General features: G+C 36.7%; 1 protein-coding gene and 1 long non-coding RNA gene across 2 annotated transcripts in view; one reads left to right on the top strand and one right to left on the bottom strand.

The window, feature by feature from the left end:
• The window catches only part of LOC139971085 (serine/threonine-protein kinase Nek9-like), a 215,683-nt gene extending 205,669 nt beyond the window's left edge, over positions 1 to 10,014 (top strand). Inside the window, exon 24 of the mRNA XM_071977266.1 lies at positions 5,690 to 10,014. Within this exon, the coding sequence (XP_071833367.1) occupies positions 5,690 to 5,773 (84 nt within the window). The 3' untranslated portion in view covers positions 5,774 to 10,014. The remainder of the gene's footprint in view (positions 1 to 5,689) is intronic.
• Positions 10,015 to 19,694: 9,680 nt separating this feature from the next.
• LOC139971067 (uncharacterized) lies at positions 19,695 to 22,934 on the bottom strand. The gene is made up of 2 exons (XR_011794307.1): positions 22,631 to 22,934; positions 19,695 to 20,898 (listed from the first exon to the last, which is right to left on the bottom strand). It is a non-coding gene; the product is annotated as an uncharacterized lncRNA (long non-coding RNA).
• Between the last annotated feature and the right edge of the window lie 5,042 nt (positions 22,935 to 27,976).

Raw genomic sequence — 27,976 nt, forward strand, 5'->3', positions numbered from 1 at the left:
ATCATATACAGACAGGGGCGCAACCACGTATACGCATGTGTGTGAAGGGGGGGGGGTGCTCCGCCCTATCCCCACTGACAGACATGATATTACAAAACATGCCAGTTTAAAGTACATTAACGTATAACATGTATGTGCTGTACAACCTTAACAGTCGAAAATGTCTTCATTAATTCAAAGGTTGCCAAATATAGCACCATTTGCATTTAATCACTCTCCATTAGACCAGTCCCCTGGATGACATAACATTTTAGCCACCCCCTCCCCTCCCGTCGCAAAAATGGGCGTTGCGCCCCTGTCTAATGGCGCATGTATCCCTCCCTCTCTCCAACCGTCTCACGTACCGTATAGGCTACACCCATATTCACTCCCGCACATCTCTTTATCAAGTCACATACTTCGTAGTTATGTTCTGTAATTACATGTTATTAATGTAACTCATTGTTACAAAGTAACACGTTGATAATTTGAAAGTATAGCCACACATATATACACACAAATGAACTATTTGCTACCATTTATTCATAGCCTATTTAACTAAACCATCACAAGTTTTAGTGAATTCGTTCGGTTTTTGCCTTCAGTAGTTGCAGTCATAAAAAAAAATTTTAGCAAATGATGGTTGGATTTGCAGTTTATGTTGGAGTAATATATGGTGCATTCATGCATGTAATTTTTTTACCATATTTATAGATATTTTTTGACAAATGTGTTTGGACGATTTAAAAAAAAAAGATGGGGGGGGGGTCATCGAAAAGTATATTTGACAGCTTATTCCCGAGATTTTCAACTTACGCTCCATTTTGCAGAAAAAGGCCTCATTTCTAAATCATACACACGCTCGAATGACAGAGAAAATGTGATCGATTTTTGCACTTTTTTCTCACATCCAAATGTCTTAAAGTCTGCTTTGTCACGCAATTCACCGCCATGCGATCAGTCGCTTTTGCTTCATTCATCTCAATTATTTCACTTTTATCCTTAAAGCGACGTATACAAATGCACTGTAAGTTTTTAATTAATATTATAGTTTATTTATCTTTTTTAAATAAATAACAAGTAAAAATCCGGAAAAAGAGAAAGAAAATTCTTCCATCCTTTTTCCTCCATGCTATATATATATTTTTTCGTGATAAGTAGCATATATAGATTTCGTTTCACTCTCAATTTCACACATGTCTAAGAATAAAATATGAAAATGTACACAATAATGTGAATTCCCTCCCTCTTTTCTTTTCAAAGAATGATGTCTTGCAAAAACAATTCATATATTTACAGGATGAAAAATGCTAGTTTTATAAAGTTGAATTTTTTGTTATCTTTATTTATAGTGATTTTTATTTGTCAATTGTAGAATATATAGAAGAATGAATTTATAAGTATGCCTTTTGGAGCTAAAACATGCTTTATTCCTGATTTGTCTTAATATTCCCTTTCGCAAAATTGCTGTGAATAATACTCAAATATGAAAATGTCAGAGAGACGAAATTATCGAATAGATTCATTGACTATGAACTGTCATAACTATGAAACAAAAAAAAATGAATAAATTCAGTCAACGAAGAGGGCGTGTCAGTTTGATTAATTACAATCCTACTTTGAATAATCCTCCATTAATTACAGGTTTGATAAACAAAATAAAAATGCTTAAAATTTAGAGACCATGCCAAACATAAATCAACAAAATAAAATAAGAGTGCATAGACCTAGTCAATATATGTATATGAGATCTTCATTGTTCGAATCTGTAATTATATTGGATATACTCATGCAAAGCTCAATTGGAGCGTAAACACCAGAATGTTTACTCTTCTGAGGGTATATATTACTACTCGAAGATACAGACCTAACGTATAGGCCTATATGGATTAGGTATGCCATGCTATGTATACACAAAGCCTGTTCATTCTTAGACGTATGTAGATATGGAAGAACTAACACTGATATTTGATGAGAGATAACATACTTGAAAACGTTGAGAATGTGTTGTCTATGTACGGAAATGTGGAAATCAGTTATAATGAATTTCGACATCGGAAATAATTATTATAGTTAACGGTACCATGATAATGTGATATTATTTCGGATTTAATATTTACCATAAAATATACAGCATTAAATAATCAATTTTTTAATAGTAATTGTATTGCGTGCGTATTCCTTAAAGTATATAGTATAGGCCTTTGTTAAAAGAAGATACAAGTAAGTGTTCGGCCAATCCCAAATTTAGGACATTTCTATCTTTTCACGAAACATGTTTTGCGCAATGGTATAGACCTGTGCATTGCGCGCTTCACCGCGTCTTTCTATGTAAAGTTTAAACATATCTTTAACATTTCATTCATGTACATTATTTTCACTCTCTAGAGTTATATAAAATTTCGCTCTTTTTCCGATCATTTTTTTTTAGGATTTTACTCTCCAAGAAAGAGATGAATTCATTTCCTCGAAAGATTGATATCATCATGCATCCCAAACAGTGAAAATTTCATATATTGAAAACCCTGACTCTATATAAACAATGCACTCCATTGCGAATCGCTAAATCAAGATCAACAAACAACTACAAACGATTTAAGAGTTACATCGCCTTATATAAGGATAACATTTACTATAGACGTACTTATATCGAGGTTGACCTCTTGCAATTACACCATAATTAGAAAAGTCCCATTTTTATTAACCCAACCTTTGTTATACTCTTTTTTTATTGCTCCTATTCATATACCGTCCTTCCCCGTCGCAATTATACGTTATATACTTGATATCCTTCTCGATGAAACATCGATCTTCAAATTCCCGTGTAAAATTTATCTTTAATATTCGTTTAGAGCACACACAAGAAAAGAAAAAAAAATTCAGAAGCCAAAAAAAAGCCTCCTAGTTTGGAGTGATTTGTCAACATTAAATTGTACGTTTTTGATTGGACGTTAATCGATAAAACAGCGGCGAGTTTGAGAGCCCGATAGCTTCAAAATTATTTTGCCAATCTATATATGCTACTTTCATTTCTCCGTCGATACGGGTGCCGGCTGTTATGATAAGTCATGTTTCAATTTATCAAGCATACACGTCTGTCTGTTATGCTTGCTTGCTTATTCCTACAGCCGGTAATTCACCCTTTCCTCTGTCTTTCTGGCATTTTTGTCTTCTTCTTCTGCATCTTCTTCATCATCTTCTTCTTTTATCAAACGTTTACCTAGCCTTGACTTGACCTTTTTGATGAGAATAGAAGAAACAAATGCTGAAGAGTATCATTATCTAAAGCCATCTATACAATAGTTATCATCAGGACACGTTTTCTATTCCTCTCTTTATCTCTCTCTGCCTCTCCTTCACTTTCTCGTCATCCTCCTCTGTGTATCTCTAATACATCTCTTCTGTATATGATGATGAACGTGTTCACACAAGAAACGATTAAAGTCTATTCTGTGAACAAAGAGAGATTTTTTGTAAAAATCCGTGGAATTCGATATTCGTTTTCATTTCTTCATTTTTTTTTTCATTTTTGAAAGAAAGTTTTGTGAGATGTATAATTGCATTGTAAACAAGAGAGAAAGGAAATGAAGCGTGTACATATAGATATCGTAGGTTTTTTTATTATTTTTATTACCACTTTCAATATTTTTATTTTATTATTCTTTCCCGTTTTTGCCGCGTGACGGTAAACCAAATACGTGTAATCAGGTTTAAGGATTTGTCCTGTAGTGTTATAAGTCTAATAAAAGATAAGGCTTTTTTTTTTTCTTTTTATAATAACATTTAAAATGGCAAAATTGCATCAAAGTATTTCATTAGACAAGTTCCATATCAGTACTTAAGTCAAATATTCACAAAAGTTATATTTCCAATTTGCTAAGAAAAGTTTCTGCATTGGGGAGGGGGGGGTGGGGTCTTAGTTGAGTGGGTTGCATGTCAGAATTTGAGTTTCACTGGAAAATCAACTTGTCTAACGAAACGCAAAAAAAACTACTTTAAAGGTGGCAGGGCATGACGTCAGCTTAATATTGAGTGTGACATTAATATATGAACATACCGAGTGTTCTTCACTCATGAACACTGTGAGTTATTATGTACGTCTTGCAATCGTATGTATTAACACAAGGCATTTAGTTTTAGTAACATCTTGGAAATCGCTGTTAATCTTTCGTATAATCACTCACGATATACATATTCCTCTCCGTCATGATATGTAGTAAACACCGTCACGGTATATGCTAACAGTTGTCGAGACATCACAGTCACGCCGGTCACTGTCACGATGGTTTGGTAATAACTGTCACACTATTATCACGGTCACACAGTCACACTATGCTTAATCACTGTCATATACTATGCTTAAAACACGGCAGTTATATTTCCCTAATCACTACTGAGCCATCCTAATCACTGGTGTAAACTTGCTTTACTCACAAGGGTACTCAGACATCAACCTGTTTAATTTTTTTATCTCGTTTTTTTTTAATTACCTAAAAAGAAAGATACGCACTTAAATTAAATTATATGTACGGTGGTTTAACTGGTATAAGTATATAAGGTAACACCTTTTGGCGCCAGTTTATCAAAGTTACCATCCAGGCGAAAATTTAAGGGGGTATATTATGCGACATAACTTTTTTGTTTATTGTTCCCCATTGCGGTCCTCTCAATTGAAAACGCCTCGAAAGGACGTTATCGTCTGCCTATATTTACCTTTCTCTCTTCCCGCGTAATTTTGAAACGCTGCCTGACGCCCATGGCAATCTTTGGCAGAAGAAGAAAAAGAATTAAAAAGAGAAAGAAGGAGAGAGAGAGCGAGAGATGGAGAGTTCATATTATTGAAAAGAATGCAAAGCCTTTAAAAGGCACCGCTAATGAAGAGATGGGAATATGAACGCTTGCGTGAAATCGTCACGATGGCTCCAAGCCCATGAGAATTATATGTACCGTATCAAAGGCATCAACCAACGAGCATAATTTTGCCACTTTGGCTGCCCATGGGACCGGGCTTTTGTCATTTTGTTGAAAATATCATTCCGGCAAGTTATAGTATATATACCGTCTGCTCGCGGATACGGCGTTAATTCCCTCATATTGATAGATATATATCTACCATAACTTATTATAAAGCAACGAATCAAGGCACGATGTCGTTTAAATTCTCAATATTCTTCACGAAAAGAAAAGTGAATTCGACCGCAAAAAAAAAAAAGAAGAAGAAAAAAAAAAGGAAAGAGAATCGTGTGGTAAACTTGAACAAACCTTTGCATACTGACACTATTCAAGTTGTTTAAAGATACTCATCTTTAACAGTCAAGGGTTGAACGACTGAGTTACTCAATACAGTGTACTCATTGTATAGTCCTATAAGCTAATGACTCACGCCACTGTAAAAAGCATGCACATCAATCACGACATTTTTAAGTAATTTTGAGAAATTAATATACTAAATTTGATTGCTCCGTCGGCAGCTGTCGAAAGTTCTCTCGATCAAGTTTGGGCCGCGGTTGAAAGAAAATGTTAAGAAAATATTCTTTATAAGCCCAAGCGCTCGACGTGAAACCGAGGAAGCACTACAAGACGCTCGCATTACTAAGATGAAATGCTCTTAAGTAAACATTATTCAGAAAAGCTATAAGTTCAGTTCTTTTCGCTGGCTTCCATTCTTTCTTTTTAATCTTTCTTTTCTTTTCTTGACGTTCGCTTTCAGATAAATCACGTCGACAATTTCTGTGAAGAAATCTGGAGATCGGTTGTCGTTTGGGAGAAGGAGTGCTTCCTGACATCTTTTTAACTTTATGAATAGAATCGAAGGAGGAGGAGGAGGAGGAGGATGAGGAAGGTATTCCATTACATGATTAAACTGATTCTAGTTTTCTTATACTGTTTTGTTTTCTTTCTTTTAATATTTCTTGTGCGTGGGTGCGTCTGTGTGTGTGTATTTATGTGCGTTCGTGCGTGCTTCTGTAAAGCTAATATTATCGTTTGTGTAAATCTTCAAATACACTGATGCTCTTAGTAGCCCACTGAAAATAGCAAAATAATAATAATAAATGGGCGGTACTGGCTTAAACTTACAGTAGAATCGTTTGACATTTAGGAAAAAAGATGCATATCAAATAGGTTTATAAATTCATGCATGTATATATAGTACAAAGGGGTTGAAATCTTTGCTCAAAAAATCAAATTGCGTGGTAACGTATAAACTGGTTAGGAAAGAAGGATTCTAGACGGAGTGCGTGGGGGGGGGGGGGGGGGGATCGGATTGAGCTTGGGTGGCAAGCAAGACACCGGTAAGAGTGGGTTCAGCTGTTTTAATCATCTTTAGTACTAAGGTGGATTCAGTTTTTGCTATATATAAGCTAGTAGTATGAGGTGGATTCAGCTATAGGCATATATAATTCTGTGTACCCACATATATAAGCAAGTGCATCCCCATTTATTCAGATAAACTTCTGTAGTCCGTCCTCCGTCCATCATATCTCCCCTACAGCCCGCTATTAAACTGATGTACATTTACAGTGTCGCGGCCAAGTTCTCTCATTTTCATCCGTGTCACGTGCTAAAACATATATATTTTCAGTTTCCCATAATTGCAAAGTTCAGAAGAGAGTTTTTGCTTTATGTCTGTCATGTTTGAAACGGTGAAAGACATGAAATGGGTTAAATCTTGCAGTCGAGGGGGTGGGGGTGGGGGGACCAAAAGATGGTTCCTGTTAGTATATATACGTACTTTACAAGTTCGTCAAAAACACGCACACAAACACACACACACACACACCCACATGCACATTCGACTGGTTTAACTGGTTTATGTCGTTCTAACATTTCATTCTTTCTTACCATCATCATTAATTTCATTTTATTATCTCATCGCTCATCGGAGGATGAGATATTATAGTTCCTTTGCCAGTCGGGCCATATACAGCTATGTCAGTTGCCTTAGCAACAGTTGCCACGGTAATGGTTAATTTTCATGAGTAAGCTACTCCCAAGGCGAGGAACCCCCATGGCGGGGACCCCTAGGATGACAGGAAGTCCATGACGGAGGGAGGGGTAGAAACGTGTCCGTGTGTGTATGCGTGGGTTTGTGTGTCTTTATGTATGTATGTGCACAATTTTGTGTCAAAACCTCCTACTAAACGGTTGGGCCGATTGTCTTCAACTTGGGGTGGAAAGGTACCCCAGGGTGAAGCCTTGTGTCTCGCAGCCCCCTGAACAAAAAGTCCAAAGTCAAATTTAGTTAAACTTGCTATAACTCCAAAGGGGAAACATTGAATTGACATAGAACCTTCACATGATATATAATGGTAATGTCAAGTAGTACTTACCTTCGACTGCCAGATTGTGTAGCTTATAATAAATTTGTTCATTTGAAATCAGTGTTTGCTGGCGATAAAATATGCAACTCCGTGGATTGTCCTCTTGTTTTCAATTTAATTATTAATTTTATTTGTCAGTGTCTGTTTTTCTCGTTCATTTCACTAACAGGTGTGCATTTTTATTTGTTATGTAAATCATGATGCTACATGGTATAATCATGACTTTTCCCTCATTTTCTCTCTTTCCAGGGCTTATGTAGACTCTTGAAATAATTTATAACGTATTATAATTATTTACGTATCGAGCACGAAGTATCGAATTTTTTATTGTCAATGCGAATTGCAGACATGTGTATATCATTGTTATTAAATTTTTTGGGGGGATCCAGGGATTGCATTTATTAAATTAATCAATTACTAATTAACGTTGATTAATTATACGATTCTTCATTTTGTGGTCACGTTTTGCACTACTTTGAATGGTTTGTTTCAAAACTAACGTCACATTTGAAGCACGTTATATCCATTAATATTTTAGTCGTGCTTTATATTCCAGGCCAGCTTGGAATATTAAAATAGGCTTCAAATATTGCGTTGTTTAGAGAAAAAATGTCGTTTCCCTTTACTATATAAGCAAATAAATTTATTATGTAGCAAAGCTCCTTAATTTGTGAGATATAAATCATTCTACCGTGGTCACGTTTTCCATTATCTTTTTTTTAAATTTATTTTGTTTATCATTATTATTATCCTGATGTCATTATCATTTGAATAAGATTTTCACTCCTGTATAATTTAGAAGAAGAATTATGTAGAAATTCAGGTTACTGTGTTTTCCGGGTTTTATTTTATTTTTTGTTCTTTCTAGAAGCTCGTCTTTATCCTTATAGCATTACTCTCTCACTAGGCCTATATTCAAGGCCGTGTGTTAATAAGTTCGCTTTAGGAAACGTAAAAAAAAAGGGATTAAATACGAACAATGATATAATTTTCTATAAAATGCGAAGCACTGCAGGAAATTACCAAAACTCGTTAGGTGTCAGAGAATTTTCTCAGAAAGCAAATTATAAGTCATATGATATTTTTTTCCCCGCGATATTCGAATACCTTCGACTTTCATATGTGTGTTTTTTTTATTGACAAATCAACTCGTATAAACTGACTTCAATATATTAGGACTTATTCTTTAAAAGTGTAAATTTGTTTCAATTTAAAACAGAGCACAATGTGTTCGTGGTATGTGCTGATTGGATTGGAGCCTTATAACTGTTCTCATCAATTGAGAGTTGGAAACTGACATGGCTCAATATCTCCCTCATTTATGGCATTCCCATTTGAACGTTCAACCCGGAATCTAAATTCGAATTTCAGATATCGGAATTCGATTCAGATTTCCGAAACTCTGGTATTTTAGGATATCTGAAATTCATTTCAATTATTTGTAGTTATCTGAATTAAAAAGTATATGTGAAAATGTTATCAAACACCTGAAAATTAATTTCATCAAAAATTGTTAGAACGTCTTTCCACAGGCCACTGAATTTGCTCAACAAATTCTTCGTCTGTTTGCTCAATCATTGCTCATTTCCAGTGGAGTGGTGTGCCAAAGCTGCATTCTGTGATCAATTGGTCAATAAAGAACGTATAAGCATATGGTGATATTGAAGGGAAAAAATAAGGGGCGGTCTTGCCGGGGAAGGCGGTGGCACAGACGAAAACGCCCCACCTCACTATTGTGAAAAGATGGGGGTCATAAGCGCCGATGAAAGTGCCCATAACGAACATGTCCCTCAAAACACGCCCTCTCCCCAGCCCCCTACATGAGGTTAATCTTGATTGACCGCCTCTGAAAAGTAAGTGTGCGGAAAACGTTATTTATTACTGTTTGTTTGTTATTTGCTCCACTGAAATCGCACCAGTAACCGGGTGAAATTAAGCAGGAACTTGCAAGGTTTCACAATCATGAAATCATACAGCATTAGGCCTTCGTTAACGTCATCAGTGTGCGACACACATTGTCTGTATTGGAGTATTGGCGAAACGGTTAATAAATCGCTATATAAGGGTGTAAAGCTATGTAGATGTATTAAAATATTTGTGAATACTAACGATAGGTTGGTCAGATTAACACGTATATAGTAAACAACCCAACCTCTCATCCCGTCTAATAGTCCATTTTTATTGATGCTAAAAATGATCATTAGGAATACTCTCGTGTTGTAAACCTTCTTCAAACATTGAATAGCACAAAACCTGAAAGTTAATTCTCTTTTTTTTATTTGCATACTGCGTTGACACGCGATATCCCCCAGTTTCGCTTTCATCTGCAGGAGTCATGTGGAGCAAACCGCGCTAACTATGCTGAAGTTCATTTATACCTATAGACTATAGCTTAGCATCATTACGCTATAGTATCATCGTTCAGTCTCAATTTTGGTATTTGATTTGGAAGCAGGTTTTTTTGTATTTGCACATGTCGAATATTTTCACAACGAATGTGTCCAGACGTGTATCCAGGGCTCTGGATGTGAGTGTACACACGCCCCCCCCCCCTACACGCCCCCTACCGCCACCTCAAGTTGTGTTTGAACCTCACACAAAACTTCAAAAGTATAGTTATTGGCACAACCTCTATTTTAGGCCTTATTATAGACAGAATTTGCAGCCTAAATATATTCTCAGAATGCAACATTTGTTTTTGTTTTTTTCTGGGAGAGGATCTCCCTCCCCCCACTCCCCTCCCCTACACCTCCCACATGGGAGTTGGCTTCAACGACTCCAGGGCTACACTTCCTCCATTGTAAACTCCCGGACCCCTACACCCCTGCCGTCCTCAAGGAAATCTGCTTTGATTGTGTAAATGTCATTCGTTTCTGAGCGTATACGATTTGGCTCTGTTAGATAGGAATAACCACTAGAGACTCTACAAACGGATTTACTCTACCATTAAAACGGTCATTTGTGTGTGTGTGACTGCGTGAGTGTTTTTGCTTCCGTAGATTGTGCTTTCCCTCTAAATAAGTGGCTTGTGTCCTGGCTTCGCCGACCACATTTTGTATAACATTTTAATATTTATTTTCCTCTTTTCATTTCAATTAAACCATTCCACTCCCTTCCCCTGTCCTTCCATCGAGTACTCCCTTATATAAAACACTGAACAAGAAAACACAAACAATGTACAAACCACCCCCGTTCATTGTCCTTATGGTCCGTTGTTACGAATATAAAGCAACATTGTATATTCACCACCAACAGATTAATAGGCCTACGCATGCCTGCCTGCCTGCAGAGTGTCTCATCTTTTTCTTCTTACTTTTTTTTTTTAATTTTTTTTTTTTAGTTATACACCCTATATTTATACTCTGCCTAATTAGTTTTTCTTTTCATTTTCTCATTCCAGTATTGCATTCTTACCGCATTCATTTCGTGGCCTTCGTTAGTGGATAATAGTTCCTTCCACGAATATACCTCGTTTTGCCTATTAAAGTCGTGTTACAATTAACGCCGTTCAAACATATCGCCATATGCAGATGTTGCAATTTTATCACATCGGGGGAAAAAAACAAGTTGTTTACGACAAAACTTCGCTTTGAGTTCACCGTCGTTCAAACTCAAGTTTATTATCACAGACTGTCAGGGTATGAGTCATCTTTTGTTAATAATTATATAACGAAACATATATATATAGGCTACATGTGGGGGGGGGGGGGGGTAATCACACAAACAGAACATATTTAACAATTAATCTTCAATTAAAACCAATCGCTTCGATAGGTTTACGATAGAATTGGTTTCATTGAGGTATGCAATTTGTGGTATGGAATATTATGAACACACAATATAACAACTAATATTGTCGCGTTTGAGTACCTATTCTTCTTCATATGCAACACAAAACGTAATAGGAAAACAAAACTAATATTGTTTTAAATAACACGTTAACATCGCATTACAAATGCCCTGGACAAATGGTTTTGGGTGCCATCCAAATGCAAGGTACGGTATTTACGTTAATGAAGTTTATGAACACATGTTTGAGTTAGGTTTTGGGAATTTACAAAGCGATGTGTGACATATAAGGATTAATTTTTTAGTATTGGTATATATGGATTAGTCCAATGGGGGGGGGGGGGGGGGACTTGAGTGCTCGGTAAATAAAATATGCTAACTCTACGACGAGTCTGCTCATCGGTACAGGCCTTTATGTTAATGTTTAATTCGTTTGTTTTGCAGATTCTAATAACTCAACCAAAACATGTTTTCGTACCTTCACATTAACACCAGAACACCTGCACTGCAGGTTGACATTTAATACCTTGTATCAATTATTGACAAATTTGTAAACGAGTGTTAAAAGTCTTATGTTTTGTCATGGTTAGTTTTCCACTTTTTGTGATACACCCGAGGAACTGACCTTAATGGTCTGTTTATTAGACTTTATATTCCAGTCACTTTGATTGATAAACCTCAGCTGTTCAATGGGTTCATTTCTCAACAACAACAAGAAAATGTTTTATAGAAATAAATACTACGTAGATTGATAGCGTTGCATTGTTTTGAATGTTCTACAAGACATCACGTTGAATTTTGTGCCTAAATTCGTATATGTCTGCAGCTTATTCTGAGGACATTGCTGGATTTATAGGGTGAAAGGGCCCCTCCCTCTATACAAAAATATATAATAATTAAAAAATGGGTTTCTTTTATTAAAATATAAACATTTTTTAATAATTTGTAATTTGTCTTACCTAAAATCTACTTGGTGTTTTGCTGGTATGTATTTTCATGTATAAATGTATTTACTTCAGATATATAACTTATTTAACCTTTCTATGTATGTTTAACTTCGTTCCAATTTACATGCAATACTGTGACTTTGGTGTGTAAATTTGGTCAATTGCCGTGCATTTAAACTTCTGTGCATGGGGAGCCCACCGAACCTGAAGTGCCCCCCCCCCTCCAACACCCGGGTCCCCAAGGTCTAAATCCGGCACTGACTGAGGACTATACTGACGTCATCATCGTTTAGCCTTAAAGGGGTATTCCTAGAGATTTTATTGTATTTCAAAGCTGAATACCTCCAAATTGGAATGAGGTATATAGTTTACAGACATGTTATTAGCACTCACTTTTTTTTAAAGATAATAACATGTTCACACTATAAGCTACTGACCAAATAATCCTTTAATTCATATAAAAAAATTGTTGCTTCCAACAAGGTGAAAGAAACATGCGACATATAAAATATTGGGATAATTAAGGCGTCTTTGAATAAGCTTGTAAAATTGACATAGCTCATTTTGCGAGATATCAATGTTTATTGCCAGCAGCCTATTTAGTTCCACTTTGCATTTCTGTTCTTCTGTTCACAGTGAGAATGAAAAACAATCAATAAGGCCTATGCCGCTACGGTCTCTATAAAAAAATTAAATATACCAAAAACTGATGTTTGTTAGCAACGAACTTCAAAATTCTCACCTTTATCAAAGAAAACTTAAACGAATAAAATGATTGACTAAAAAATGCCCCCCCCCCCAAAAAAAACAATAAGGCCTATGCCGCTACCGTCTCTATAAAAAATTAAAAATACCAAAAAACTGATACGGTATTTGTTAGCAACGAACTTCAAATTTCTCACCTCTATCAAAGAAAACATAAACGAATAAAATCATTGTCAAAAAAAAAGCCCCCCCCCCCCAAAAAAAAATCAAGCACTGGTGATTCTGTGGTGTTATTATCAGATCTGCATAATATGGTACATGAACGACTAAAAAATCTGGCAGATTCTATGAAGTTAGTGAACTAAAAGTAACAGACTATGTTTCCCGTACATGGTTAATTAAAACAGCATGTCCAACAACTAATGAGAAGCTTCAGGTCAGTTATCAACTTTCAGAGCCTTTACCGCCACATTATAAATCTGCACAACATAGAGAGTCGTCTATGGTATATTGACTGTAAACGTATAACGCAAGTTTCCCAACCATGAGATGTGTGAGTGACTGATGGATTAACGAATTCACTAAAGCTTAAATCGTATCGATCAAAATTTAATGGCTAATCCGTTTCTCCTCCAAACGTGTTTGATTGACAGGGTTTTGATGTTCAGATAATGTTAATATTGTCTATGCGTTTCTTTCCCATCATTCATTATGAGCATTTCAACATATTCTTTGAACAATAGCTTTGCATGAGACAATGCGTCGAATACTGCATTGAGGGTCAGTACGCCAGAGGTCATTGCAGGCTTGTCTCAGAGAAAGTGAAAACGGTTGTCCACATTTATTAGGAAAACACTACAGTGTATTACTATGCTCATTATGTAATTATCTCCCGCAGGTAAAACTATAATACATCTCTCATATCCTGCCTCATTATTTCACGCGTAAACTTCATTTTCATTTATAGCGTTCAAAATCTGTCCAGTACGACCGCTCTCGCAGCGAAACTTGTGCTTTCCCACTGCATCATGGGTAACAGTATCTTCGACCTAATCTGGGTCTGCTAACCTATAAGTGTAGTAGACAGCGTATGCCATTGTCAATCGACTCGCTGTTTAGGGGGTATACTAGGGCATAGCAGTGGAACATAAAACAGTATTTTAATACTGTCCACCGACAGGGGCGCAACTACGTATACTTCTGCGGGTGGGGGATTTAGCACGCCCCAGAATAAAATCAGATGGACGAGCATCCCCCCCCTCCCTACCACTGACAGATAGTAAATTACGAAATTCCTATAGTGTACAGTGCATATATATATATATATATATATATATAAATGAAAATCGTAATGAGTTGGAAAATCAAGAACAGTGAAAAAACTTTCAGCCTCCACCGGGATTCGAACCACGGGCCTCCCGCTCTGTACGCGGACACCCTAACCACTAGGCTATGGACGCTGATTGTATGTCCAGAGGTTCGAAACCGGTAAGGAAGATCGTAATTCCACTGTAGGCGTTTGTCACCTATATCGAACAATACTAGTTCTGTTTTTGGTGACATATTTTGCCCTACTCTAGAGATCAAACATGATGCTATCCAACTCGAAAATCATTTGTGATTCCTAAAGCCGGATCTCGAAAGAGATACTTTGAACAGACTTTATGTTAATGCAATGGAGGTAAACGACAAAGGCAAATGAATATATATAAATGAAAATCGTAATGAGTTGGAAAATCAAGAACAGTGAAAAAACTTTCAGCCTCCACCCGATATATATATATATATATATATATATATATATACATGTACAAGCGTGACAATCTAATCAGTGGAAAAGTCAACATTGTCTTAAAAGGTGCAAAATTGTAGCACCATTTTGCATCCAAGCACAAACACACACCCCCATTTTACCAACATTTCTCAAAGACCCCTCCTCCTACACGACGTAAAATCTTATCTCCCCCTCCCCTGGTACAAAAAGGGTATAGTTGCACCCCTGCTGACTGACATCTACAATCAAATGTGTTAATCTTATGTTTAATTCATATATACTAGTACACCGTTCTATGTACTGTATAGTTTTTTATTAGCAATGAACTCGTTATACTTTTACGGTTTGTAGGATCCGCTGCGTACAATTCATTATATTGTCTTTCCTTGTCCATGCATATCGAGGAAAACAGAACCCTGGATGACAAAAAAAAAATTGTTGTTTTAAATAAGATGCATGCATGCATAATATGCGGAATGTGAACGATATTCCGCGTTTTCTATCAAGTTAGTTCAATCAAAAAGAATGTGGCCTCGAGTAAATCACTAACAGATTTTTTTTATACTGCACACCCTTCTGCGTATAGGTTGAACAGCCTCCCACTATACACGGTGATCTCTGGTGGTTGTCACGTGACTGAATGTGACGCACAACTAATGACTGTTAGTGTCTCTAGTCATGTGATTATCGGCGGTGAAATCAAAGAATTGTGCAAAGAAAATGGCCCGTCATATTTCATTCACATACAATACAAATGTTTATTCATGATGCTGACAAAGTGTAATAAATATTTATAAATATTGATACATTGAAAAATAATATTTATTCATATATTACACATACCGTAAGGTCCGAGACGTATACCTTTAAATTCTTCCAGGAAAACAAGAAGGTTTTGTTGACAAAGAGATCAAAGATGTGTATAGCCTATCGTACCGGTTTACATATAGGATACACGATACGTATATAAACACGGAACTATATTATAGCAGTTATATACTGTATCTTTGTGTATAAACGTATGTCCTGTTAAATCCGCCACGCGTGCATGCTTACAATAACTAACATTATTGAAACAACATCTGTCACATAGTATCTTAGCAGTCCCAGTCCCGGCGTTGTTGAATGATCTCAACTAAGTGCTTAAATGATTCAAACGCCCACAATCACATACCAACCCCTCCCCCTCCCTCCCGTCTACCTACCGCACAACTGACGTCCACTCCTGCCATGGCGTTCTGATTTTAGCCTTTACAGTTCTCTTTATGTGATTTGTGAATTAAACATTTTTTTCTGCCTTATTGTCTAAAACCTATAGTGTTAAACAGAAAACTGCCTAAATATGGTGTTTTGCGGCAGAATATTACGGCTTTACTGAACTTGTTTTCACTTTTTTCTTTGTAAACATTGTCTTGAAGTAAGAATTAATCTACGTTCTTGTTTGTCAGTGATACACTGTCGTTTGTGTATGGTCTTTTCCGTGATTCATGAGCCTGCATCACACTCATACTTCCAGCTTTCATGTCTTGATTTTAGAACTTTTTTCCTCTCTCTGTCTCATCATGTATCCAGGACCCCCGACACTGGAGGGACAGGATGCCATGGCCCCTTTCCCCACAATCATTTTTCACAGCAATGATTTCCACGAGAGTACGGTGCCCCCACGCCACGGTCAATTTCAAACCCTGTATCTGGAAAACAGATACTAACTTCCCCGCTTAGAAGAAACCCGTGATAAAACATCGCGCTTTCAAACTATATACGTATAAATTTGTGCAGAACATTCGTTAGTCTGTATGCATACTCAATGCTATAAAGATAATACCCGCTTAGAATATTATACAAATATTAACTATAACACAGTTAACAAAATATTATGTTTGGCCTAAGACTTATATTGTGGACAGTATACGTCTATCTTTTCCATATGTATATGTGCAGTGGTCAAAGCTTTGATAACGCAAATATTATTACTTTTTCTTTCCATATCTCTGCTTTCTTTCTTCTTTATGGTTTCTTTATTTTTTTTTTCGTTTTCGTGCGTCAGAATTGTTAATGACTTTCAAGAAATTTCAATACACATATATTTCCGATTGACCACATGACGCCCACATATAATGACTATAGATCACGAAAATAGGGAATTGGGAACTGACCTATCCTAACGAGCATTCGATTCTCACAAGTGGCTTCAAAGTTCTCATTAAGAAATTATCCCTGGAGTGAGGATAAGACACACCACACCTCGGCACAGAGTATAATTTACTTCCAATCTTAAAGTAAGGGCAAACGTGATCAATTTAAAGTAGCTATCACCAGTTTTAAATTTTCTCCCTTCCGGTTTGCAAATATATATGTATACATATATTCTTCCTCAAAGGATTACTATATATATATATATATATATATATATATATATATATATATATACATATATATATACATATATATATACATATATATATTCCTTTATAGAAGGACTTTATCATCTGTGTTAGTTATCTGAATATCTCTGGAAGGCTTCTTTAATTTCTTCGGTTGTTGTTTCGGCCTGACTTTTAAAGTTAATCCATTATCAAATCAAGCTGTATCAAAACACGTGTTTTGTTTTAGCTTCAGATGAGCAAAAAATAGGGCACCAAAAGCCGAAATACACAATTTATATTAGGAGGACTGTTTGTGCTTGACTCATATTATGAAAGATTTAGTTCTATCAATTGCGTAGAGAGTAGTATACGGAGGCCCTTATAGGGTTACAAATTGTTCATGATCAAACGCCAATTATGATCGACAGAGGATGTTGAGTAAAATCGTTAACTTAACATTTTGTAATCCTGGTCATTCCAGTTCACAGTTCGTTCGCACACACGCAAGGACAAATGATTGTAGAGATGGGCACTTGTTCTTCCATCTCACCTTTCAAATACCCCATCCCATCTCCCTATACATTCACCTAAGAGAGACTTAAAAAGTTGTTGGACTCGTTGGCGGTTATCAAACGCTGTGAGTTGTCCATGCTTCTGTAGGGTACATCTATCCCCCCCCCCCAGCCACTCCCTACTCCTACCTTCCCATTTACTGTTTAAACGCTATAGCATGTTGCGATCTTTAACAAAGGGGCTACATTAAATATCTATTTTGGTAGGAATTCTATGACGTTTTCAGACATGTTCTTCTAGCGTTTTTTCTGTCAGAGTGTGGTGAACCGGCCATATAAGCCGTAGAAATATGCCATTTACAAATTGGAATAGAAATTTCTTGAGTATCCAGTCGCATGCATGTGAGCCTATATAGAATCTACACCATCTGCATAGCAACTATTCTGATCGTGCTTCCCAATCACTTTACCAATTCGGGTATGCGTTACGAATATGATTTTATAAAAGAAAAAATTGGTTTTGACACACTGCACTTTACAACGTATTTGGGAATTGCCTAACCTACGAATCGAAAGAAAGTAATTAACTTGGTCTATATAATAGAATACATTTTGTTCTCTGGTTAATATTAAACACCCTATATCATACACACACGTCATGTCCCATGGCGGAACCTTTCAACTGTTGGAACTATTTACAGACTGCATAAGCCCATTATTATATCTCCCGATCTCAACGACACAATCGGGAAAATAAATCAGGGAAATGTACCCTCCATTTGTCTTCTCTGCCAACCGACTTAGAAACTCTATAGCTTATGAATTGTTTGTTGACTTGCCCAGTTGGAAGTCTGACCCCGTGACCTCGAAGAATGATCAACGATCACGCATATCATTAAATTTGAATTTGCCCGCATTTAACGTAAAGTCGGTCCTACGTTTCACTCACAGAATTTACAGACATTGATAGTTTACAACTTACCGGAACCTCACAGAATGGATTAAAAGTAATTCCAATGTATGGTTGGGCAAAGATACCCGAGAAAAAATCAACGAAAACCTATGAAACAACGATTGCAATCCAACTTCGTCCTCACACATGTATTCCTAACTGACACAAAATAGGCCAAAACGAACCAACGAAAGAGAGTTACAGCAAAAAAGTTCTCCCATTTGTGGATCTTGTACTCTCCTACATGATGCTGTAAAGTTTCGGTGAAATGGTTGTCTAAGACGGCCAGTCACAAAACGATTACCTCGACTCGGCGATTTTGTTGCTGTCGCCGCCATTTTGAAATTAGGTAGACTTTCGCCAAGCCGTTTTCATGCTATGGGCTACTACCGACAAGACTTCATTCAAATCGTTTTCAATGTAGTGGAACCCATTCCTTTAGTGTACGGTCTATTAGGAATGTTAGGTTTTGTGGCGTGAAATTAAGTAATTTAAGTTGTGCTAAGGTTTGGAAGAAATTTTGTCCCAAATTCTAATATATGATTAGGTAAAATGTGAAATTACTGAGAGCTGCGTATGGGAGGGGTAAGAGAGACAAAATGGGGGAGGGGGCAAGGGAGATGGTGTTTCCTTTCTAGCTAAATTAATGGTGGTAACTATTAAGGTAACACAAATTTTCCTGAGTCTGTTGTCAAAACTGAAGGGGTCATACCACATTGAATATACAAAGGTAACATGGCCTACAGTAGGCCAAACCTTATTTCTAGTTGCTTTCTAAGGAACTTCCAACAATTCCGAATGATTTATACCTACAATACCAAATGATTTATACTTACCCACTTACCATAATTCCACAGTAGCCCTTACTCAGTGAGATTCTGCAAAGCTGGGTACTCATCTGTTGCTTATATTCATCAATAAATATCAGTTAACAGTTTTCCAGTCAATACCAATCCTTGTTTGGTTCATGTATCACACTACATAACTGCTTGCCAATATTGAAGTTAAGTACTGTGGCTTGGGTAGGGGTGTGTTGTTTAGGGGAGGGGTGTGGTGTTTTTAGGGGTTTTGGGGAGGGAATGTGGTGCTTAGCGGATTTGGGGAAGGGTTTGGAGTTTCCCAGCTTTGGGATGGGTGTGGTGTTCACCAGCTTTGGGAAGAGTTAGGGTATTTTGGAGGGATGAGGTGGTTTTGCCACATATGGGGACTTTAATTAAAAGCTGACTTTCAGTACACAGGACGTGTTGGATACATTACGTTCTATGGATACTCTGACCAAATATTTTGAGTAGGGCTGTTTTCTTTTTCTTTTGCACATGCATAGTAGAACATAAGTCAACAGTGGAAATAGAGTTGCCTGGTCTTTTATTGATTTTATAACTGTAACAATAAGGCACTTTAAGCAACAGAAAAAAGAAAACAAAAAACATTTGTGTGACACTCTCCATGAAAGAACATGTTTTAATGTCCTGTGAAAATATGGGCATGAAATATAAATTACTTCGATCACTTCAAAGTGAAATACTTTGTTCAAATGGAAGGAATAGCTTAACAAAATTTGAATACTTCTTGAAATGAAACACACTTCATACTGTGAAGACTTCATACAATAATGTTGTCTGAAAAAAAATCACACACAATGTCAAGTGCATTATGACTGGAAGGGGTATTTCAAGGTGGCATAGTGAAGGCATGACATAGCAAAAACAGTTCAGGTGGCAGGATGGATAGTTTTGTAACTTTGAAATGGTGAGATATACCTGTGACATATAGCATAAGATTAAAATTAAAAGACAAATATATAAAAGTAAAAGGTAAGAGTAGAAAGTAAATAAATAAGTCCAAACTTGACATATAACTTTAACAACCTGATCTTCTTCAGAAATAGGAGCACCAATAGCAGCCCAACGATCCATACTTCCTTTCATATAATTCAAATTATTTCCAACTGACTTGCCCTCTGCCATTTCAGTTCTGAGGTACTTTTTCTTGAGCTGAATTTTGTTGGTTAGAGAATCCTTTTCGAACAGAGTACGCAAGGCATCCTAAGCATCACTAGGTTTCTCACTTGTTGTAATTAATTCCAGCTGACTAGATGCTATTGCAAGCACAATGGTGAAAAATGCCAGTTGTCTTTTTCAAGTTTGCACTCTTCTACTTCTCACATACAGTAACCCCCAACTTTCCTGAGCCATCCTCATAGCCCACAGGCCTTTTGCAAGAAACAAATGTCTCATCTGGAAATTCCATGTCAGCCAGTTCGAGCCATCCATTTTGTTAATTTTCCACGTCATATTTTCTGTTGTTCCAGCCATATTGGTCAGTTGTCACGACTAAATTAACCAATTTAAGTACCGACAATTCCCAAGAAATGGTTCCAAAATCAGCACATAAATTCCAAACAACAATCTATTCTACACAGTTAACTTCCAGTGTATGTGTCTGGGCCAATAACCTGTTCGAGTTAGCTAGAGAATAGGCATGAGACTGCTGAGTATATTACAGCCTGTTGCTGCACACAACTTGTTCTTTCTATAAGAGTATAACAGAAACTGAGGAAAAATGTAAATTACACATATATAGAAAACAAAATTGCTTAAAGGTAGCACACTAATAATACAACCTGATTAAACAAACAATAGTTTGGAGCAGAGTTGTAACAACAGGCACTTAACTGATCCACAGGCTGCATTCCTTCTTACTACGGGTACATATAAGAGAGCTAGGAACTTAAAGATATATAGTATTAAATAGAATGTGAGACTACATTTATTAACAGATTTCTATAAATAAACTCTTATATGAAGACTTCAGATATGAGGATAATAAACATGAGGATGTAATAAACTCTGGAAGCTCTCTGGGCTAATACTTAATACCAGTGGAACTGCATTTTGCAATGTTAGTCATTATACATAACAAAACAAATCTAATAGTGAATGAAACTTTTCTTCTTTTTGGGAATAACTTTTTTTTGGTCATATATACATGGGAAAGCACCTTAGAGAAATCTGTGTGTGACACACACACACATAGGGAAGACTGTACGTGAATGACTAACTAAGTACTTCTACTACTGTACCTATCATAGAAAACAACATAACAATAAAAAGATCATAAACTCTCGTTAACAGCAAAACATGTTGTCACAAAATGATCCCTGATATTGTTTTAAGTCACCTGGAATTATAAGTAGCTATGTACAACTACATGGCTCTATGAGGTGCAATTGTTCTCAAGTACCAGCAGTAGGTCTAACTGTAATAGCAATAAGTATAAAGTGTAAGCAGTATAAAGCAAGCTAGTTTTATTTCTGTGTTACGTATCTTGCTCTACATATTAAGCATAGGGAATTGGGCCTAGACTCAAGTCATGGATCTAATACCGGTCTTGAACACTTGTAACAAAGTGACATTGAAATGGATCCCGATCCCAGGATGGCGGAAATTTTCACCCAGTCCAGCTTTAATAAAACTCATCATAAGCCATGATCTTAACTTATACATAGAACAAAGGCAGTCTACTTGTACTACTAATAATTTTTGTAAAATAATAATAATACTAAATTGTATCTTATGCAGTCCAAATCTTTTCAAGAACAGGCCCCTTAGAATTATTACACAAGGACGAGAAGGCGTAGGCTAAGAACTAAAGGTTATAGGCCTTAGTCCATTATTAAAATTGGACTAAACTATGCAGGTATTCTAGTATTACTAAAACTAGGCTAGGGCCTACCTGTAGTAAAAACTTGTCGTAGTATATTACTTTAGTAAATACAAAAGTACTAGGCCTATAGGCTAGCCTAGGCTTGTACTAGGGGCCTAGTACAGTAATATTACTGTCCGCTATGCCCTCGAAATTTTAAATTTTAACTATTTAGTAGCCATAAGTAGTACCGTGACTTATCAACTCCCTGATTTTTCCATATTAACGCAAAAAAATGAAGGGAATCTATGCCGAATAGAAAGATTACGAAAAATACGAGACGTTGCAAATCTACATCATAGTCGACATATAGCGCTAGGCTGCACGTTATAGGATACGGTGCTTTCGTGTATATGTGTATTATGTACGTTAGGATACATGTATTAGGGGCAACCAAAAGCACATAGGAGCACCAGTTTCGTTGACCAAAAAATCACACTTTTCGGGGGAGTTACAACTTTTCTGAAAAATATGAGTAAGATTCAAGCTTATATATTACAAAAATGCTATTTTTACGGTTAAAAGTTGTCTAAGACGCGAAAGTCACATAACGATAGACGTCGACTCGATTTGACTTACCTTTATGTTTTTGCGTTGGTCGTCGATAAGAAAATGCACTGTTCTATTGGTAAAATCTTCGTTTCTTTCCGGAAATGATCGTATTTGAGTCTCTAAAGTATCCTTTATCGAGCTACGATACTCGTAAACCCGAATGACATTGGGATGTTTGCGAATTTTACCGATTACATCCATACATGGAAGTAGCGAACCGAAGTCCGTAGAACCGGATTTGCGCGAAACAATTACTTCCGGGTCAAGTAGCTGTGCTCGAAAATTTGCTAGTAACGGTCATATGTTGAGGTCAGACTTCCAACTGTGCCAACGTTTGTTTTCTTCTCTTGTTTTAAATTGATCTTACTGAATAATGGGAACCGGTTAAGCGTGAGCGATCGGCACACCTGTGCAGCAGAAGTAACACATTCTTTTTTCTTTCAGTCTTTTCTTTATTTTACTCTCTTTTTTCTTCTTCTTTCTTTTACACTTCTTCCCACGTAGCCTAGTACAGAAAGTTATACACTGAACGAGTGGCAAAAGCTGTTGATATGAATTTGTCACTAGTTACGCTATCTGTAATTTTTTTCGAAAAGCATTACCGAGTATTACCAAAGATAGTTTACCAATACGAAGGTATATAGATAGTCTTTTGGCATTACTCAGAATTCATCAAATTAAAACACCCTGCGATACTCTCTTACACGAGGAACGTCGCCCAGACACATAGGCCTATTGTTCTTATTAACTCTGTAGTTTGCTGTAATCCATCTCCCCCCCCCCCCAAAAAAAGCATGATGTAATATAAGAGCATATAATATGTAACTTTACACATTTCATCAGATTCGCAGCTGAAACACGTGTCTGGTTGTGGGAGGGGGAGACTGGGGTAAATTGTTAGGGTATAGTGTTAGGGTATAACGTTAGGGTATAGCGTTATGCACTGACATTGTATATAGGCCTACTGTTCCTATCCACTGGTCTTAATTTGGGTCAAAAATTCTGTTCTTGGAAAGGAATGGGAAGAAAGGATACAAACATGGGGGGGGGGGAGTGACAGCGAGGGAGGGGAAAGGAAGGGTATATATTAACACCATAGCTACATGGCGATAATCCATCAACACAAACGTTTCCAACGACCCAATTCCCACCCCCCCCCCCCCCCTCATCGGCTCAGCAACTTATTCGGGTTTCACAGGAAATGAATACTCCATTTCTTACGTCCACCAACGTAACTTAAAGTATAGTTGTTTCCAAACCGTTAGTAAAATTGCAACTTCCTCCAGTGTCACTCGCAATAGTTTGCAATATGTACAGTCTTCCATGTACAATTGTATTTGGTTATTAATGGTATCCTCGCATTGGGGCTATTATGATTATGTCACAAACTATACTATAGGGCTTGGGATATCAATTAGGCCTATACATGAAAAGTGTGGTATAGGCAACGGCTAGTATAGGTACCGTCTTGCCGTTCATTGTATTCGGTTATTAATGGTATACTCGCATTGCAGCTATTATATCACAAAGTATACTAGGGCTTGGGACGTCAAATAGGCCTATACATAAAAAGTGTGGTAGGCAACGGCTAGTAGGCACCGTCTCATTTTATTTGGTTGTTAATGGTATACTCGCATTGCAGCTATCATATCACAAAGTATACTAGGGCTTGGGACGTCAATTAGGCCTATACATGAAAAGTGTGGTATAGGCAACGGCTAGTAGGCACCGTCTTGTAGTTCATTTTATTTGGTTATAAATTCTAAACTCGCATTGCATTGCAAGACTGTAATATTAAAAAATATTAACGATATAATTGATATCATAATATATTATTGTACCATGTAAAACTATGCAACAATATTATTGTGGATGTTTTATATTATATTATTCTGATATAATATTATTGTATGATACTATGACAATCATCGGGTGCGTCGCAAACGATCGTAATAGTGATTTTATCACGGTCACGATTACCAGTTCTCTAAACCCTTAAATCATTTCCAGTCCAGTAACGCCCACCCATGGTGAAATATTGGTTACCGAATCTTTAAGCAATTAGGGTTAAAAAAGAACACTGTCTCCAGACCAAATCTGTGAAATACCTCAAATATTTACAGCGCCATGTGAATCGACACGATTTGACTTTCAATGTGCAGCACGTGTACTGTGTTAAATACACGTGGTTATGTTTTATTTGCTTGATTGACCATTTCGTTTCGGGCGTTACATTTTATACATCTTCCAGTCACTTTAAAGCAGCATTTTGCGTTGGGTCGCTTTTTCCACCTTTTTAACATGTGCATCGATTTTTTAACATGTATCAATCATAAAACAGCAAACTAAGATACCATCCAAGTTTCACCCTGCCAAGAGCGTTAATTAGCGAGTAATTAACGATTTATATCGATAACGAGTAAAAGTGTCCTCGACAAAGTTTTCATATCTCCAAATCCACTAGTTTGAATTCCACCAATCAGTGAATAGTATGTTTATTCATGAGCATTTTGCGTTTGGTCGCCGTTTTCTACTTTTTTGACATGTCCATCGAGTTTTTTACATACATCAAATCACAAAACAGCAAATTAAGATATTAGCCAAGTATTTCCCTGCCAAAAACGTTAATTGGCGAGTATTCCACATACAAAATTAAACCGCATTCAGTTCCCAAACCCACTAGTTTGAATTCAACCAATCAGAGATGCAGGTTTAGTTATGAGCCGTTGCTAAAAATAGATTCAAGACTTTGCGTTGGGAGTTGTTATGCAACTCCCTGGTACAACTGCCATATAGACTGTACACAAATCAAGCGTGGTGTTATATTACATATCTGTCAATGACGTTCGTAGTGTTTAAATATTCATATTATGGGCGAGGTTTATTGGGTTCCCAACGGAAAATATCTTGGAGAACAACAAAGTTGAAAGTTGCAATTTTTTTCGACTTTTATGCCACCATTTGAAGTAAAATATAAATAGATAAGCTAGTTATGTATGTCGTTATGGCATAGTGGAGTCAGTGAGGTTGTGAAATATCATAGTCGAGGACGCAAAATGCTGCTTTAACAGCCTGAACTTGTCATATCCAATTTTGGCGAGCCTCTAATATTCAAATCTCTCTAATATGGGCGGAGCCTGGATATGACGAGTCATTTACTTGATAATAATATTATTATCTTGCAGAGAATTAGGAGGAAATTTCAATGTTCGCAACCACGTGGAATGTTAGAGTCAACCACGACCATGGTCAGTTCTTTTTGTTCAATTCATATTGTAATTCATATTATGATCACTAGGTTTTTCAAAAGCATTTCTGCTCTATAGTGTCCTATATATATGTTATATTTAAGTTTGTCATGTTTTTTTCTCTTTGCGACAATATGAGTAATAACGTTGAATTGAACCGAGTTCTCATACGCTTTATTCATGGATAACTAACACACGTGACATGTAAGTTGTACCAGTTGCACGACGAGTACCTTCCACCTCTCTCAACCTTTACTATTTAATGAGAAAATGTTACTTTGAGTCAAGTCAAATGCAGACATTTCCTGCTTCTGTGGTCAAGTACACGGTCTTCGCGAAAAGCAAGTGAACCATATTTCGTTTATTAGCATGTAGGCCTAAGACTTCTTTCTCGATCACTTGCAACACTTAATGAAAACGCTATGACTGAAATAACCCGGCCGCTCTCCTCTAAAGAATTATAATTTAGGCCTATATGCACTCACAAACTGTTTTTACTCACGCACAATTTCTCTTCAACGTGAACACTGAAACACACTTCTACATGAACAGGTGAACAGTCATCACTCCCCTTCCCTGCCCCATCCCCTCCCTCCCTAAAGTTAGAGTAGCCACCTCACGCCTTATGACTTTCTCAGTGCTTGTGCCACTATAACTCACAGAACCCTTCGACCGAACTCAGAGAAGTGGGTCTTAAATCCAGTTCACCCTTTACAACAAAAGAACAAACAACAAAAGATAACAGAAGAAAACAAAACAAACTGTATTCGAAAACAAAAGTGTTTAGCCTCAGATATTGTATTGATTTAAATTAAGAAAAACATGAATGTCCATATGGCATTTCATATAGCAGAAGCAATACCAACCCCCACCCCCCCCCCCAAAAAAAAATCATACGAATATGCTGCAACTGAAAAACAAGTTGAATTATAAATCATTTGAGCTAGTCACGTGAATAATGCACGAAGATCTTGGCCTCCCGCATCTGTCAACTCAGGGCTCTTTAAATTTCTCTGTTGTTTATTGACTTGCACTATATTACAAACACACGTCTTCTTGTTGTTCTGGTTTCAGTGATACAACTGCCAAGCTATGACTTCTATATGAATGCAAATATACGTGCATATTTCTGTTGATGTGGTCAAGGCTTTTTTTTCTTCAAACTGTCGTCATCATATCAAACAATTTTGTCTTTCTTTATTCAGCATATGGTTTAAAGCAGCATTTTGCGTCCTTTTCTATGATTTTTCTCAACCTCACTGATTCCACTTTGCCATAACGACATACATAACTAGCTAATCTATTTATATTTTACTTCAAATGGTGGCATAAAAGTCGAAAAAATTGCAACTTTCAACTTTGTTGTTCTCCAAGATATTTTCCGTTGGGAACCCAATAAACCTCGCCCATAATATGAATATTTAAACACTACGAACGTCATTGACAGATACGTAATATAACACCACGCTTGATTTGTGTACAATCTATATGGCAGTTGTACCAGGGAGTTGCATAACAACTCCCTGGTACAACCAACGCGAAGTCTTGAATCTATTTTTAGCAACGGCTCATAACTAAACCTGCATCTCTGATTGGTTGAATTCAAACTAGTGGGTTTGGCGGAATTGTATGCGATTAATTTTAACTGTGAAATTTGTCGAGGACACTCTTCTCATTTATCGACATAAATCGTTAATTACTCGCTAATTAACGCTCTTGGCAGGGTGAAACTTGGATGGTATCTTAGATTGCTGTTTTATGATTGATACATGTAAAAAAATCGATGCACATGTTAAAAAAGTGGTAAAAAGCGACCCAACGCAAAATGCTGCTTTAAAGCAAATTCAAAGCGAGCTTTGGAAGAAATGCCATCAAAGATGATCATATATAGGATACTGAAGCACCCCACCACGTATAATCTTGAAGAAAAAAGACAACACGCAGCTTGCAGACATTTTCGGATAATGTCGTTTGGGTTGCTTCAATGGATGCCTGTTCCGAGCGATATATGTATACTGGTTCATCAATATACTATACACTACACATCGTCATACGCACCTCCACCATAAGGGTTATTATAAGGAATGCGTTTCAATCTTTATATATATTTAAATATGTATATATT

The sequence above is a fragment of the Apostichopus japonicus genome, chromosome 8 (assembly GCF_037975245.1).
Source record: "Apostichopus japonicus isolate 1M-3 chromosome 8, ASM3797524v1, whole genome shotgun sequence".
Classification (NCBI taxonomy): domain Eukaryota; kingdom Metazoa; phylum Echinodermata; class Holothuroidea; order Aspidochirotida; family Stichopodidae; genus Apostichopus; species Apostichopus japonicus.